This window comes from Morone saxatilis, unplaced genomic scaffold, assembly GCF_004916995.1.
Source record: "Morone saxatilis isolate NCDOM2014 unplaced genomic scaffold, NCSU_SB_2.0 Contig14, whole genome shotgun sequence".
Lineage (NCBI taxonomy): Eukaryota > Metazoa > Chordata > Actinopteri > Moronidae > Morone > Morone saxatilis.
This window is the reverse complement of record NW_023339696.1, coordinates 5,976,296-5,992,171: the sequence shown is the minus strand read 5'-3', so window position 1 is coordinate 5,992,171 and position 15,876 is coordinate 5,976,296. Positions and strand designations below refer to the sequence as shown.

Sequence of the window (15,876 nt, the reverse complement as noted above, 5' to 3'; positions counted from 1 at the left end):
ACGGACACAACCACACACAACACACACAACACCACAAACACATCCTTGCTGCGTACAAAGGCTGGAGGGGTCGGAGGTGAAAGGAAAAGGGCCATGGTCAATTCTTTCATTTAAAAACTTCTCCATTCTTCCCCTCTGTCCTCTCGTGTTACCCAATTTCCTGACTGGGATACACACACACACACATCCTGCTGCGTACAAAGGACTGGAGGGGTCGGAGGATGAAAGGAAAAGAGGCCATGGTTCATTCTTTCATTTAAACTTCTCCATTCTTCCCCTCTGTCCTTCTCTGTGTTACCCCATTTCCTGACTGGGATTTCTGTTTCTTCTTAGCTCAACCCCTCTCTCTTTCTATCAGTCCATACGAACACTGCTTTTATATTCTCTGTTAGAAGAAACTAGAAGAAATGAGTACTAAATTCAAGTACAGAAAAACAAGCGCAGTGGTGACTTTGCACCAAATATATTACCAAGTATGAGGATCCCCTAAATTGTACTTAATGAAATATAAATGTGATTTTATTCCCAGCTTGACATGATGAACATATCTTTTTGAAGCTATCAGACTAATCAGTGCAGCATGCTAAATACAGAAGGCAGTAGTAACATGCATCTGTAGGAAATAAGCTAGACGAGCATAACTATATTCCTACTTTACTAATACACACATGAAATAGTGCGCATACTTCATTAACAAAACACACATTTCTTCTCTAGTTTCACGGTAATCCGCCTGGATTACATTTTTCTTTCCATCAAGTATCTCAGTGCTATCGTCATATATCCACGTCCCTCTTGTTGCACTGTGTCACTGCTTGTTTCCACATCTCTCCCTCGCTGTGTATCATTGAAAAGAGGAGCAGATTCCTCTGTCATGTGGATGATAGGGGCTGGATGGAGGGGGGGGGCAAAATCTGCTTCCTCTGTGTGTGTGGTGTGTGTGTGTGTGTGTTTGGTGTGTGTGTGTGTGTGCGCTAAGGAATGCAGCCCTACTGCGGGACTGCAAGCCAAAGACAGAACAGGGGGAGGGGCAGGTTTCAGGATGTAGGCCAACGTTACACCAACTGGGACACAAATACAGTATAATGGAATATTCTGTATGGCGTGTGTCGCTTAAACATACGGAACAAGCCCCGTAAGTGTGTGTGTGTGATGGTGTTACGAGAAGCAAATACTCACAGCCATGGTAGGAGGCAGGTGAGCCCTCTGATCTGCCGTACTCTTCGCTGTAGGAAGTGGAGAGGTTGGGCTGAGATGAGCCTCGGCCAAAACCCATCTGACTGCTCCCTGTGGACACCTGGGCCATACGCTCTTTGGTCTTCAAAGCTTGAGACCTGGAAGGACAAAAAAAACATAACAGCACATGATCAATCCTCTTGACTCAAGTTAAGATTCTTATAATCCTTAGTGCGACTTGCAAAAGGACAAAATAGGCATACAGTACAAAAGAATAATTGGTCTTTGGGGCCCGAGAACAAAAAATAGTAAGTTTCTTTACTAAAACCGTCCTGAGAATCAGGGTTTCAAGAGGCTTCCACTCTAAATGCCACGGTAAAATCATTAATTAGAATCAAACATGCTGCCAAACAAATGATGAAGTGTCCCCCCTTGGGCCAATTAGTATAATTCTGGAAATGATTCAATGCCCTGATATTTGCCAAAATGTGTGTCTAAGATACTGTGTGTTATAAAAAGACAGATGGATGAACAAATAATCAAACTAATGACATAGGAGTAGGAGAGCAGCGCATGTGTCATCTTCTACATTCGGTCACTCAGCGATATGTTCAAGTACAGTCACAGAGAATCACTGAGGTGCGTCCAGATTGGTGTTTGCTTCATACGGTTAAGCTGGGAAATGCATCAACTCTATGGCCACTTTTCAAGTGCAGTAACGTGGTTTCTTAACAGTGGTGGAGATCCACTGTGAACGACAAAGAGAGAAGAGGCATGGAGTAGCATGACTTCCTCCAGACCAATCTTAGTTTAGAACTAACAGCTGTGGAAACACAATAAGCACTAAAAGGTAGCCCAGGCTCAAGGGGGGAGTAAACACAGTGTGATACTCTGAGGGGGAAACCCATGGTAAAAGCCCGTTTCTGAGGATGTGATTGGAGTCTGAATTTGTTTTACAATCAAGTGTTGATGACTATCAGCCACATAATTATCAAAATACTGGCACAGTCCCAACTAGTGTATGGGAATAGGTTGGAGATGGTTAAAAGAAACAGCAGCCGCTTGCAACTGCACTAACAAAAGCTGAATTATGATGCTATTATTTGACGGTTCAAATCACTGTCTTTCAGCAGGGCCCATTTAGAGCAGAAGGACAAGTGCACAGTCCCATTTGGGGAGGGTATTCTATCATTGTGACAGCTCCAACCCCACAGAAAGAGCTGGGCACAAGCCCTAGTATATTAGACACACAGTATATTAAACTCAAGGACAGACCAGTGTTTCAGCAATAAATGTGAACCACAAAATAACTCCATAAACATCTTTGCATAAACACAAGTTGACGCCGGAGATTTTCAACTATTGTTATCTGTTCAAAATGAATTTAGAGAGCCCTTACCTCTCTCCTTTGAGGCGTTCCTCGTCTTTCAGTAGGACCACTAGCTGCTTGCTCTTCTCCCTCACGTTGATGCCCTGGTCTTTGCCGTCTCTGTCAATGTACTGGAAGTCCTTCAGAGTCTGGATGGCGAAGATGTTTTCTTTGCATTGCAGCGCCACTCGCTCTGAGCCCGTCTTGATCAGGTAGTCGAGCAGGGTGAGCGCCTTGTAGACGTGGCGCCAGTTCTTGCCGTGGTCGTTGAGCCTTTTCCAGATCATGCTCATGATCTCGCTGAAGGCCACCACGTTGTAGGTGAGGTCGGCGATCTCGGACATGAGGGACGACGATGGGCCCCAGGGGTCGTTGGAAGTGGCCTCTCTGACCTTCTTCTCTGCGTCAGAGTAGTTGTTCACCATGTTCTTCATCTGCCGGCGGATGGTGGAGCTTGGCATGGTGGCGGTGGAGATGGAGACAGACAGGAAGAAATACAATGTGCACTCTCACGCAGGAGAGGCGCTAAACACCAGTGATGTTTGAAAGCTAACAGACACACTGGGTGTCAATGTGTGTGTGTGTGCGCGTGTGCTTCAGCTGAAGCTTGCGTTACGTGTCCGTGCACCTGTGTCCTTTCTCAAGGCACGGCGGTGGCGTGTGTGTGTGTGTGTGTGTGTGTGTAACTCTTCTTCTTGTGTACAGGTGTGTATGTGTGTGTGTGTTGTGTACGCGTGTGTTTGTTTATGAGGCTTCTCCAGGCCAGTGCAGTGTTCCTGAGTCCTCCAGAACAGCGTCTGTTAAAACCATCTCCACACACACAGTGCTGGCTGCACACATGACCACGCCATCACCTAGGACAGACAGAGAGATCACAGGTTAGTGGAAGGACGAGGGGGAACATAAAGACATTTAAGAAAGGTAGTAGAGGGCGGCAGTAGAAAATAGCTACATTCAGCCAAACTAAAATAGCAAACATTACAACATTTCCTTGTTAGAATGAGTTTCTGAGTAATGCGCTAACAGCTTAGTATTCATTTTAGCACTACACCACATGACACCTTCATGTTTCTCTCAAACTAAAGAGTCATGTTGTATGCCAACAGTCCCCAACTAATGAAATTCCCCTTCCCTAAATATTCAACCTACCTTGTATTAGAGACACACTGAAAAAAACGAAACATCTGGTAAAGTCATCCGTCTAATCTTAGTTTCTTTGTTAACGGTGTCACCATAATCCCATTTTCTACACCTAAAGGGGAAGATCGTGAAGATAAGTTGTATTTATAGGGGCAACTGCACTGCCTTCCCCTGTGAAACTAGACAAAACAGTGTTTCATACTTTCACACTTACATAAGCAATTTCCATGCACTTGCAGAGTATCTGCCTCCTTCATATTACACAAGGCCAGGGGGTTGTGGCCAAGAATTGTGGTTCCACTTTTGTAACTAACTCCAGTTTACAGTAACCTGACTCAATTGCAAACATGGCAGAGTGCTGAAAAATCAATAATTTCAGGGCATTCAGGCCTGTGTGATGGTAAAGTCGGAAACTGGGTGGGCTTTGGGGACAATAAATTTGAGTAGAAAACACAAAACATTCCACAAACAATTTAAAGGAGACGTACACAACTCTCTTATCATAATAATGGATGTAGAGAAAAAAAACTCTGCCAAGACACGGTTCTCTAGTTACTGAGACAAATATGTCCTCTTTCTTCATAACAAAACCAGTTTATTCAATACACCTGTACAATCAAATGCTAACACAAATACTGCGTGGCTGCAGGTTTACCGAATACATTATTCTTCCAACGCACCAGTTATGTATTCCTCTAAAATCAAACGCATTATTTCAATCGTGTGAAAGTGGAGTTAGTCCACAGAAACATGAGGGAAATCGTCATCAAAGCAGACACAGAAGCAATAGCTGCTTTGTGATTTGTCAACGCTCTTTCCCACCGACCACAGTGTTAACATTCAGTGTATTGTTATGAGAGATAGCAGTGACTGAGTAAAAATGTGTTTCCACCCTTTGGTGGGTGGCAGGGGAGATAAAGCATTTCCAGTCTGATTATGACTGGAGGAGTAACTTATGACTCCTCTGTCCTGTTTCTGACAGATCAGCAGCCCGGCTACTAATCACTTCCTGACTGACACACACAAGGATGGAAACTGTGTGGACTCAGCTGTGCGACGTACACAGCAAAAGTTCCATACGCAAACAAAAACACCTTGTTTGGTGAGTACCGTGAAGCTATGAGCTGCACATTTACTATAATTGCATCTTCTTTTGACCAAGGAGGGTCTTTGTGTTAATGCGATTGGGCTGCTTGGAAAGAGAAATCTATTTTGCTGAAATACAATATTGCAATAGTTTGAACTCAGACAGTCTTATCGTATTTGCACAGTTCAGCAGTTACGCACGTTCACACTGACAGCAAACTTGCCAAATCTCATTTAAATTATTCCTCTCAGTAATAAATCAGCCTGCGTTTGCTGAGTCCCTGTCATGGCCACTGTTCCTCTGACTAGCATTGAGGGAGACCCTTGATGACTTCTCCTATTCAGTAATGTGATCCCTGCACCAAGCGTGCTTTGACTTGTCCTGCAAACAAGTGCTTTCATGAACAGAAGCAGAGTGATAAAAGTAAGCGTAAGTGTACATTTATTTATATATGTGTGTATGTTTGTGTTTGTTTCGGGGACCCTCCTGCCCAGCAATGCCACGGAAAGACAGCTGGGGGGGGGGCGGGTGAGGCTGAGGAAACGAGGAGGGGAAGGTGTTGGTGGTGGCTTCGGGAGGGAGGGGAAAAAGAAAAGGGGGTAAGAAAACAACTTGGCACATCCCGTAAATTCACTTAACACCAGTGAAATGTGATTCCTGTGTGGCATGCCCCCCCAAAACGTTCCCTCCTCACCCTGCATCCGCATGAATACGGCTCAGACCTAATGACACATCTGCTGCTATAATCACCTATTCACCCACGGCAGACAGGAAGAAGAGAGGAGAGTCTGTCTTGTCCGACCCACCCCCCCTCTGAACCCCGGAACAACCCCCACCAGAAGACACCGCTGGCCCGCCTTCCTTCAGCCCTTCTGTGCTCAGATCATTCGAGTCCTAAGGCCCAGAAGAGACGGCACACAGGACTTTTGTGTGTGTGTGTGTGGGTGTGGGAAAACGCATTCGTGTGCCGATGCAGGTTCATTATGTCTGAATGACTGAGCCTGTCATTCTTGTCACACTGCCATCACGCCATGTTGTTGCTATAGGAGAATGACCATAAAATTCATTTAGTCGAGGGACGTCTTCTTGTCTGTCTGTCCTTCTGTATTTGACAGAAAGTCAGCCCAGTCTTATCAGTTTTTCCAGGGTTACAGTAGAAAAACGCCATGTTAAACTGCATATTTACAGCAATTAAATGAATATCATAAATATCTGACGACTAGACGACTAATGAGTTGAACTAATGACTACTAGTCGACTAGGATAATATTCAGTCAGGGGCGGCCCTAAAACAAAGAAGATAATGGTGAATACACTGATACAATCTGAATCATATCTGTGACTTACACGGAGCTGCATTCAGCCGAGACCCAAAAACTGCTACAATGAAATCTGATAGCTGCAGAAAAACAGCATGTGGAGCATCACTGCAAAACGTCTGCAGAAAACTTACATTTACAGGACAAACAATAAGGCGCTCACAGTGATATCTAGCAGCAATAGTCACTCACTGTTGTCCAGTGAATAAAAGAATCTACCGCAATTATTTCGAGTATATAAAGAATGCATGACAACACGTCCATCTTGTCTCGTGGTGGTGCTCATCAACAGGTGAAACTCCCTTGCTGAACTGTAAATCAGTTTCTACGGCAGAGGCATCTACAGGGGACGACAAGACCCAATCTGCAGGACTGTTGCCGGGGCGGATCTCTGCATTTTTGACAGATTGCATCAGCAATATAAAGCTTGCCATGGGAAATGCCCCATCGCACTTGGTTAACACACTGAAACCTCGCGGCGTGGTGAACGAGTGACCCGCGCGTGAACCTCACAGCAAACTAATGTTGATCATTTTGATTATATGACAATGTCAAAACTAGACTCCCCTACCGACCTTTAGGCAGTGTGTGAAACAATGCCACGACTAACAGGAATTACCCAGAGTTCAACGGCCCATTACGACAGTACATGTCCATCTCTTTTGGTTTTTTCTTTAGGTGAACGCCGGACGCAGGTGAACCGTCCGATGCAAGAAGGAAGCGAGCCAAACCTATCCTGCGTGGGCCAGTGTCTGGGTGTGTCTTGGCAAAACCTTAGCAAACTGTGATCAGCATTAAGGGTTGAGAAGCAGTACAGTGAGAACAGGTCTTCCTTGCCAGGCCCACACAGCAAGAGTAAAGCTGATCTGGAGATAGAAGGCTTGCACAACTTGCCTGTGTACGAGTGTGTGACAGTTAAAGAGAGAGAGAGACGGGGGTGAGTGTGCAATGGGGTGACATTAAGTTAACCAGCCGATTCCTTCGTCGCCCGTTTACTTCTTTCCTGTTCACCAGCAACTTGTGCCGGTCATTAATCCTAAACCACTCAGCTGCCTGAGGATTAAGGTCCTACAAGCCAAACTAACAATCGCTTCAAGTCTAACCCGAAGAAAATCAAACCACCAACACATGTTCCAAAATCCCTAAAGTGACTGTCAATCTATGGCAGGGGGGGCATGATGAAGTGAGCGGTTGAAGCCTAAAGAAGGGAGGAAAAGAGAGGAAGAGAGGCCACCTTCTCGCTCGACACATTTCACACCGCCTTTTGTCCTCCCTGGCCGGGCCGGGAGACAAAGCCAAGTCAGGCAAAGGGAGGAGGACGGTGATGATGCATCTGTCACCCACTGTGACTGAGTGACCACCCTGACAATAGACAAAGCCCTGCCCCTCTCCCGGGCCACGTTTGTACGGGCTCGGAATAAAGAGCTCACGTCGAAACACCAACATCTCCGACCGTGCCCCGTGAAATAAAGAAAGCCTGGCCCCGTTCAGCGTCTTTCAGCAAAGGTTTTAGGCGAACCTACCGAGCAGTCGGGTTAGCCGATTGCAAACGGAGGGAGTAAACAGACAGCGCCCACACCGTGAACAATCCCCCCCAAAATCTCAACAAGTATGTGGACGTCAAGTATTGCCTTTAAGACTTACAACTGTGCGATCTTAACTTGTGGGTACTCTGATACTAAGCACTAAGGCACATCGGGGGGAGGAAATAAACAGAATTAAGATGCTCTGACCAAACACACACACACAAAAAGAAAATCACGGCGTTTCCTTGAACTGATGTCACTGGTAGCACATAAGCTAAAGCAGCTTGAGCTAAGATATTTTTTTTTTTGTCTCAATCCTATTTCCAGCTTTTTCAAGTCAAACGACCTGTTTGAATTGCGAAATAATGTCGGGTGTGGCGGGGATCTAAGTTTGTGCACCGTCACTTTAACGCATCGGGAGGACCGACGAGCCTGCTCGCTGCCGCTGGTTACCGCTAACGTTAGCAGGTTCAGCGCAAACTTACGACAAGTACTTGGCGTTAGCTCGCTGAATAAGCTAGCGAGCGTTAACTTGCTTACGTTGATGTGGCTCGTTACCTCAGGTGGTTGGAAAAAGTGCACAAAAACAACTGAAGTTTGTTTCATTACACAGCCCGTCTCACTCCGTTGGCGCAGACTTGGATACCCGCGCTCGGATATCCAACCACTGACTAGCGGTCATTAAAACGGGATCACAACTTGGCTTTGAAAAAAAAAAAGTTGGATCAAAGCTAGCAGCGCTTGCGTTAGCTTAGCTAGCCGCGGGTCTCCCCTCTCCCGTGGCTCGGCTAGAAATTAAACTATGGACCACTCGGGTTTTAATGATATAGACAACCTCCCATGTATTGGATTAACAGTCAGCCGTACACCTAGACAAACAACCACTCCCGTCAGCCTCCGACCGTATTTTCTGCGCTGAGACAGCCAACTAGCATGCTAAGCTAGTTAGCGATCCTTCAAGCTAGCAGCCAAGACGGGTGCTCGGTGGAGACATCACCGGAGCGAGCTGGATTACAGGACGCCCTGGGAAAACAAAACAACTCCACTGTCTTGAAAACCGACGCGAACTTACCGTATCCTTTGGGCTGCGTCGGGTACTACTGTTAGTCCAGGGATATAAACCCATAAACAAGTTTCACCAATTCCAAGAGGGGGGGAAATGAAGATTTAGTACTTATTTCGGCGTTCGGGGTGCTTGTTGCGCCTCCGCCAAGCTATGTGTTGCTAATGCTAAGCCAGCTAAAGCCAGGCTACACGTATCTCCTCCTCCAGAACATGGCGGGCAGAGTGGGAGGCGGATGGGGGAGGCTGGGAAGGGTGTGACCAAGGCGGCTTGACTTGCCAGGGGCACATAGAGCCCCTTCACCGACTCCCCGCTGAAAACTACAGTAGGTGTCACCCATCAAGTCATATATTGCACAGTAGCATTACAGCAACAGGGCAGGCCTGTTTCAGTGTCACCATCATGAGGATTGATGTGTTTTAAGTTTTCACAGCAGTGTAGAAGAGTGGGCCTTATTGCTGGGAGATTAAAATCCACCACAGTGTCTGTTTAAGGGCAGCAAGTTACAATCCTGTTTTAAAATCTAGTCCCTGTCTCTTTTGTTTGTTTGCTGTTTAGTGACTGAACAGACCTCTCAGGTAAATCAGGTTCAGGTTCAGGAAACTACGTGTGTAATTTATTCCTTTTTGGGGAAAGTAGTATCAGCCACAGGGAATAAAATAGGCTTATTACACAAGCAAGTGCAAGAAATGATTTGTCAATGCAAAGGGTTTCCTTGTGTGTGTGTGTGTTTGTGTGTGTGTGTGTTACAGGTGTGCCGGTACAAGCCACACGAACATTGCAGGACAGCATTCCATCCATTTTTCCACTGTCTCTGTGAAACCGTCTCATTAGCAGGGTTTTAAATAGAGGGAGGGACACGGCCCTCACACATTTCAGACGCACATGCATATCACTGTTGCTTATTCAAATCAGGTTCTATGAATAGACATAAAAGGTTCTCTGAAAAGTGTACAGTGAGCTATGAATAGACACCTACATGTGTAGACGGAGAGTGCGGTGCTTAAAAATAGAGGCAGCGATCAAAATGTCACAGTTTTACATCTGAGCCGGCACCGACAGGAAAGTTGCCAACACCTGAGCTCCAGCATGTAGATGGCCAATGTGGAGTCTGTAAGTTGCGTTTTTGGCTGGCAGTGGCATTTTATTTTGGTCTTTTTCTCCTTTCATTCTCTCTGTCTTAATATAGAGTATCTCGCTGGCGCTTCACCCTCTCTCTGCTATGTTGAGTGCACAGGATAAGCCTAAGAAAGCCCAAGCCAAGCTGATTTAGGTGTGTGTGTCAGTGTCTCCAGCAAGAGAAAGAAAGATAGACATGGAGGTCCTGGTGCGAACAGGCTTTTTTAACAATAATATTATCAGTAAAAGTTATCAGCCACACTAGTTTGATTGCTTGGAATGGAAAATAAGTGACATTTGTAAGTCAGGATGCAAGAAAAACAAGTAAATTATGGAAAAGATTGTGAAGTACTATAAAATGCTAACTCAAGATTTTTACCAGAAAATGATTTTTCTGCATTTTATGAAATACTGATACCCAAACCTTGCCACACTTCTCTCTAAGAGATTAAGTTTTTTTCACATGTGAATTCGCCTGACTTGCATAGCTAGGAATCTGAGCGGATGACTCATCACAAGAAACTTAAAAGCATCACTACATGGGAACAGTCAATATGTAGCTCAAGCTGGGTTATTCAACAGCACTAGAGGTGCCAGGAGGAGGGCATTATGTCTTTGTGATATTATTTGTATCAATACATGTATTTCTCTAGAATACAGCAGAAGTTCAAGGGTGGGCCGAATCTCTGAAACAACACGTAAAACAAAGGCAACATGCGAAAATTTCACCTTGACATATCAGACCAATGCCTGAGATTACCTTGTTTCATAGTTAGTGCTTTCTTATCATCTCCGCCTGAGTGTTATGGAGTTTGCCTCAGTGCATTATCGAGCCCATTCAAGCTTGTGCAAGCCCGGCCTGCGCTGTTCCACTGAGGGCAAAATATTAGAAAAAAAGTGCCAGTAAATATATCAAAGGTGAGGCATGTCGTACAGTGTGCGGGTGCCTCCTGCAGATCACATCACATAATTCCCCTGCAGGTCCCATTTCAGTCAATAGAGGTCAGGAGTGTTCTACTTTTTATTCCAAGACCTGTGCTCGGAAGGTTTTATTGCAGTGTGAAGGTAATGTCAGAGGTCCTTCGACCTGAAGCCCCGCAGCCACGTGTGACCTTTTAATATGTGATTGCCACCAATGACCCTTGATTTAAAAAGTCATTAAAGCTAATTAACATTAAACACCACAACCTGCCTCCTTACATATAATTACCCTCATTCACAACACTCATACTCTATTAGAGACTCACTGGGCCCTCAGCGTTCCCTGCTGAACCCTTAGGTGTAGTGCACTGAACTAGGTTATTCCTGGTCACACCGAGGTATACTCACTGAGTTGAGCAGCATAAAACACCAGGTAGTCTCATCTTTGCATGGGATGACTAGTGTAAAATCCACACCAGCACACACACACTCCGACTTTTGCATTTATATTTGAGATATTTAGGCATTATCTTGGTTCATCATCATCATCATCTCCTCTAACTTTAATAAATGAATCCATACGATCGAAAGAACACAAACACCCGAGAATACATTACACAGCTCATAATGTGTCAGAGATATGCCATATCAGACCCACATTATATAACTGAGCATTGTTTGTCACACACCAGCAAATCAGCCACCGTGTGCAGTAAATCACAGTTACAAAGGCAGCGACACATGTGAGTCATATTAATGAGAATATATTTCAGCAGTATGTGTGAAGCTAACAGATGTACAAAGAGGCCTGTTCGTTCGCCGCATGAATAACTGGTTTAGAAACCTACAAAGTTATGTAACGTGGAAGTGGGGGAAAGACGGTCAGGATTCAGTCTCTGGGCCGCAGTGGAACACGTGCTTTCAGACGGAGCCGAAATCAGCAGAAAAACAGAAGAAGACAGAAAGCGTGAAACAGGATCACGTATAATACCTTCCACTCCTGCCAGATTATTAGCTAAATCTTTTCACACATGCAATTGGTATTATGCTCGCTAGTGGCTGGTATAAATTCTACCTGAAGAGGCTGAGCAAGAAGAAAAAAGTGCCCAACCGCTTGAACAGTTGACGTTCGCTCATTTTTAGCTCCCTCCGCCGCCAGTTCACCTCTGTGAGTTGAACTTAAACCTTTTAGTTCAACAACCATTAGAGACTTAATTTACTTTCCTATTCTTATAACTTGATCACGCCAAACAGACAAAATTCCACCTTCAGATCTATAATTCAGGGACTTCAGGGAATCGGTCGGGCTTTTTGTTTGCAGACACAATGCTGTAGTTCTCAGCTCATCACTGTTGTTAACAGCCTCTCGAGCGAGTATCCCATACGCCACAAAACTAACTGATGTGATTTGAACCAACAGTTACAGAGGAAACATTAATAATACACACTGTTAATTTTCACTCAGCTATAACAGAGCCACATTAATTAAGTATAGCCAGCTTTTTCTGCATAACTTAGTGCCAAATGTGATTGTTTAAATGTTTAATTCATTATAAACCATAAAAGTAAAAACACAATTTACACATTAAAAAAAATTTGTTAAAAAATGAACCACAGCTACAGGATTTGTCATAGTTTTGTACACACCATGGTTTCAATATGACTGCAGGCACTTTGATGCAGAAAGGGGTCAATTATATTTCCACAAAAAAACATTCCAATTAACAGGCATGCTGTGAGTAATTCATTTTTTACGTGCCGCATGCTTTTGCAAGGGCGGGCACAACAGCCTTAACACGATAACATATTTTCTGTGTTTCTACAATGTACAGTGCATCAGTTTTTCACAATTTCAAAATGAAATTACTCCTTGTTATGCTGACCCAACGATAACACGTCACTCAAACAACCTCAAACATAAACAGAAAAGTGGGCATGGGCAACAGAAATTTGATCACTCCATCTGCTCGGTGTTGGAGGAAATCCAAGTTTCTCACTGAGTTCACAAAACTCTTTTAAGCCAACTTATGTGATGAATGAAAGTGCCATCTCACCCAGCCTATATTGCCTACATGCTAGAAAATTAGTTGGGCCTCTACATGCCTCTAAATGTTTCTATAGTTAATAGTCCCCTGTGTGTTTTATTACAGAGGAATAGTAGTTATGCTTTAAATATAAGTCACATTATAAAAAACGTTTAATCTTAACCAGATTTTGGAGCTGTTCCACCATAAATGCATCATGACCTTTTGCATGCTGGTCCCCGCTCTGCATTTAGCTGGTGCCCTATTTATTTTTGTGCGCCACTGTTGCCTACTGTTCAACATATGTGTGAGAGTGGAGGAGGTAAAAGTGTAGATGTTTTAAATCTGAATCCCTTGCAAAACCAGTGAGAGACGGGGGAGCGAAAAGCAGGCCCCTTCTGCAGTGAATCGTAGTAAAAGCAGAGAGAGAGAGAGTGTGAGAAAAAACTAACGTCTTCTTCTCCAACAGAAGGAGAAATGTGTTGTACTATTTCTTGAAAGGAAGTTGAGAGACTTTCTGCCCACCTGCTCTTTCCGCCTTTGCCCACTTGCTTCCGCACACACACACAAACCTTTATTTCACGCCCTCTGCATCAGTGCCCCTGACAGGATGATATGTTAGCGTCACTCAGGCAGAAAAACACCGCAGCTTGCGTACTAGATGTGCTTGTGTGTTGTGGGTAACACAAATCCAGCACAACTGTAGGACTGCCCCTGGATTCTGTTAACACTCATGGTTTTGAAGTAAAAAAAAAAAATAAAAAATTCTTCACTTCATGAAAAGTGTTCTCATTTGCCGTTCAAAAACATCCCGTCTTGCTGTCTTGACTGGAAATGGACACAGGAAGTGATGTAATTGCACCGGATGAATGAATCGAACAGAAGAAAAGGGTATGAACAGTGAACACCGCCGTGGCAGAGTAGACAAAGAACAGAACCACCTACAGAAAATCCAACTTGACAAACAGAAAATCCAACAAAAGTACCGCCCACACTGTTTGTGAAGCAAGTGAGGCTGGGAGGTGCCAGCAATCCCCAATTAGCACAAATTTACACTTAGAAGCTAAATAAATCATCAGGTTGCAATGAACTACATATTTCTAGAAAACATGGCTTTGATGCTGAAATTGAATCTATATTTACATTTATTCACATTTAATATTCCTTTACAGCATACAAAATCTACATGTCCCAACATGCCATCATGCACAGGAACTCACGGGAAATCATCACACACAAGAAGGAGGCAAAATAAATGATAAGACTGCACTTTGGCCCTTGAGCTGAAGGCAGTTCCACTTCCTCTCCAGCTCTTCCTCTTATATTCTTCCATCACCCCACAGCCCTCCTCTCTTCCTCCTGCAGTCCCTCCTCTCATGGCTGAGTCAAGTGACCAGCTGACTGGGGATTTCCTGGACAGGTCACGCTATTGAAACCACAGGTCGGCCATGTTTTCCTGCTGTTCTGCTAGTTACATTTAGTTCGGTACATGTTTCACTCTTTCTCACGTGTGACATGTTTAAGTGGTAAATTGTGTGTCCATGAGCTAAGAATGTCCCATGTTTTTTGGTATTACTTAAGTATTGCGCTGGTGATTTCACAATGAATAAATAAAATCACATAACTCATGACTCTGAACTGCATACGGACAGCATCTCTCATGACATATTTTGACAAGGAAAAAGTGCGAAGGCTTTCACATCCCATGACAGCTTGTGGCCTTAATGTGGAGTTTGGGAAATTTAGACTTTATAAATAAGAGCTGAACTTGTTGTTTCTTATCCCAAAAAAGAATAAGTAACCTTGTAAAGTGTTATATGTAATGTAGAGTACTGATACACACGTGTTCTGAGCATCAGTGGCTTCCTGGGCTAATTCACAACATCTGAGAAAAATAAGTGACACTAAACTCTGATTTATTATGGATCAACGCAAGGGCTTAACAGGAGTCCCACTGTAGGGCGTAGATTATAATTCAGCATCAGATTTCTCCCATTGGGAGACACACACAACGGATTTCTTAGAGTTAATTAGTGGTATAATTATCTTGAATGCAGTTTGACAATAAATAGATCAATGTCTATTCTTGTCTATTTTGATCCGCATTGGTCTCAGCGGCTCAGTCGAGTTGAGCATTACCTCACTGGAAGAGTAATTTAACTAAATTTAAACAATAATTCTCCTCACTGTCTCTCAAACCTGCAGACTTGCAAGAAGATTTTCTCTTTTGGTTAAATCTTGCAGGTGGAAAAATAGAGCCGCATTTAGGCTTTTGTTACACCCACAGTGTGTCAGTGTGATTTTCTCTCATCATAAGTGTGTCCCTCAGGTATTGAAATGAAAAGCTCTTCCCTCGCAAACCATTTTTTTTTTTTTTCCTACCGTCCACTATACTTTTTGCAACAGTGGATTCAACTCGTCGTCACGTAAGTTGGGATGGACGATCTGTCCATCATTAGCTACCTGATGCTCCTGCCAGCCTCACATCCATAAGCATGTCCTCCATCCTTTATTCTTTATTTTTTTAACTTGCAAAGGTTCATCTCTTTCACTATTCCAGACTATATCCCGCATGTATTGTAAATCTTGAATGCAACCAAAGCTACTGCAAAAAAGTAAAGCAACATGTACATATGGATAGGGGGATGGAAAGAGAACATGGCAGTATAACAAAGGGGAAATCAAGGCCTTGTAATGGCTGCTGGCCCAACAACTACTTTATATGACTACGAACTCAAAGGCATCACTGGTGTTTCATCTATGCCAATAAATAATCTGAATATGAACAGTTTTGGGTGAATTATTCCTTTCCGTCTCCCCTCGTGACCTTCTCACCTTTAAGACAATATATTAGGAACAGCAAACATGAGCTCACTTCTTACGTGGAAGGGATGAAACTAAAGTAGGTTCACACGATGGCAGAAGTGTAAAGACAAACCACACAGAGATGCACACACATATACAGGTAACTGATTGAAAAAAGTCACACGCACACACACACAGAATCCACAGAAGCCACACCAACTGTGTGAGACAAATATATACACAGGAAGTGCCTCCCACTCCCTTGCCCCTACTTGCTCTCTCTCTCTCTCTCTGAGCGTTACTCATGGTGGTGTGTTGCTGAGCAGC

At 44.0% G+C, this 15,876-nt stretch overlaps 1 protein-coding gene across 1 annotated transcript in view; it reads right to left on the bottom strand.

The window, feature by feature from the left end:
• epn2 (epsin 2) overlaps nucleotides 1-8,892 on the bottom strand; it is a gene marked incomplete in the record, with an annotated part of 17,466 nt that extends 8,574 nt beyond the window's left edge. Inside the window, 3 exon segments of the mRNA XM_035655457.1 lie at nucleotides 1,180-1,334; nucleotides 2,576-3,399; nucleotides 8,690-8,892. Of these exon segments, the coding sequence (XP_035511350.1) occupies nucleotides 1,180-1,334; nucleotides 2,576-3,006 (586 nt within the window).
• Nucleotides 8,893-15,876: the final 6,984 nt, after the last annotated feature.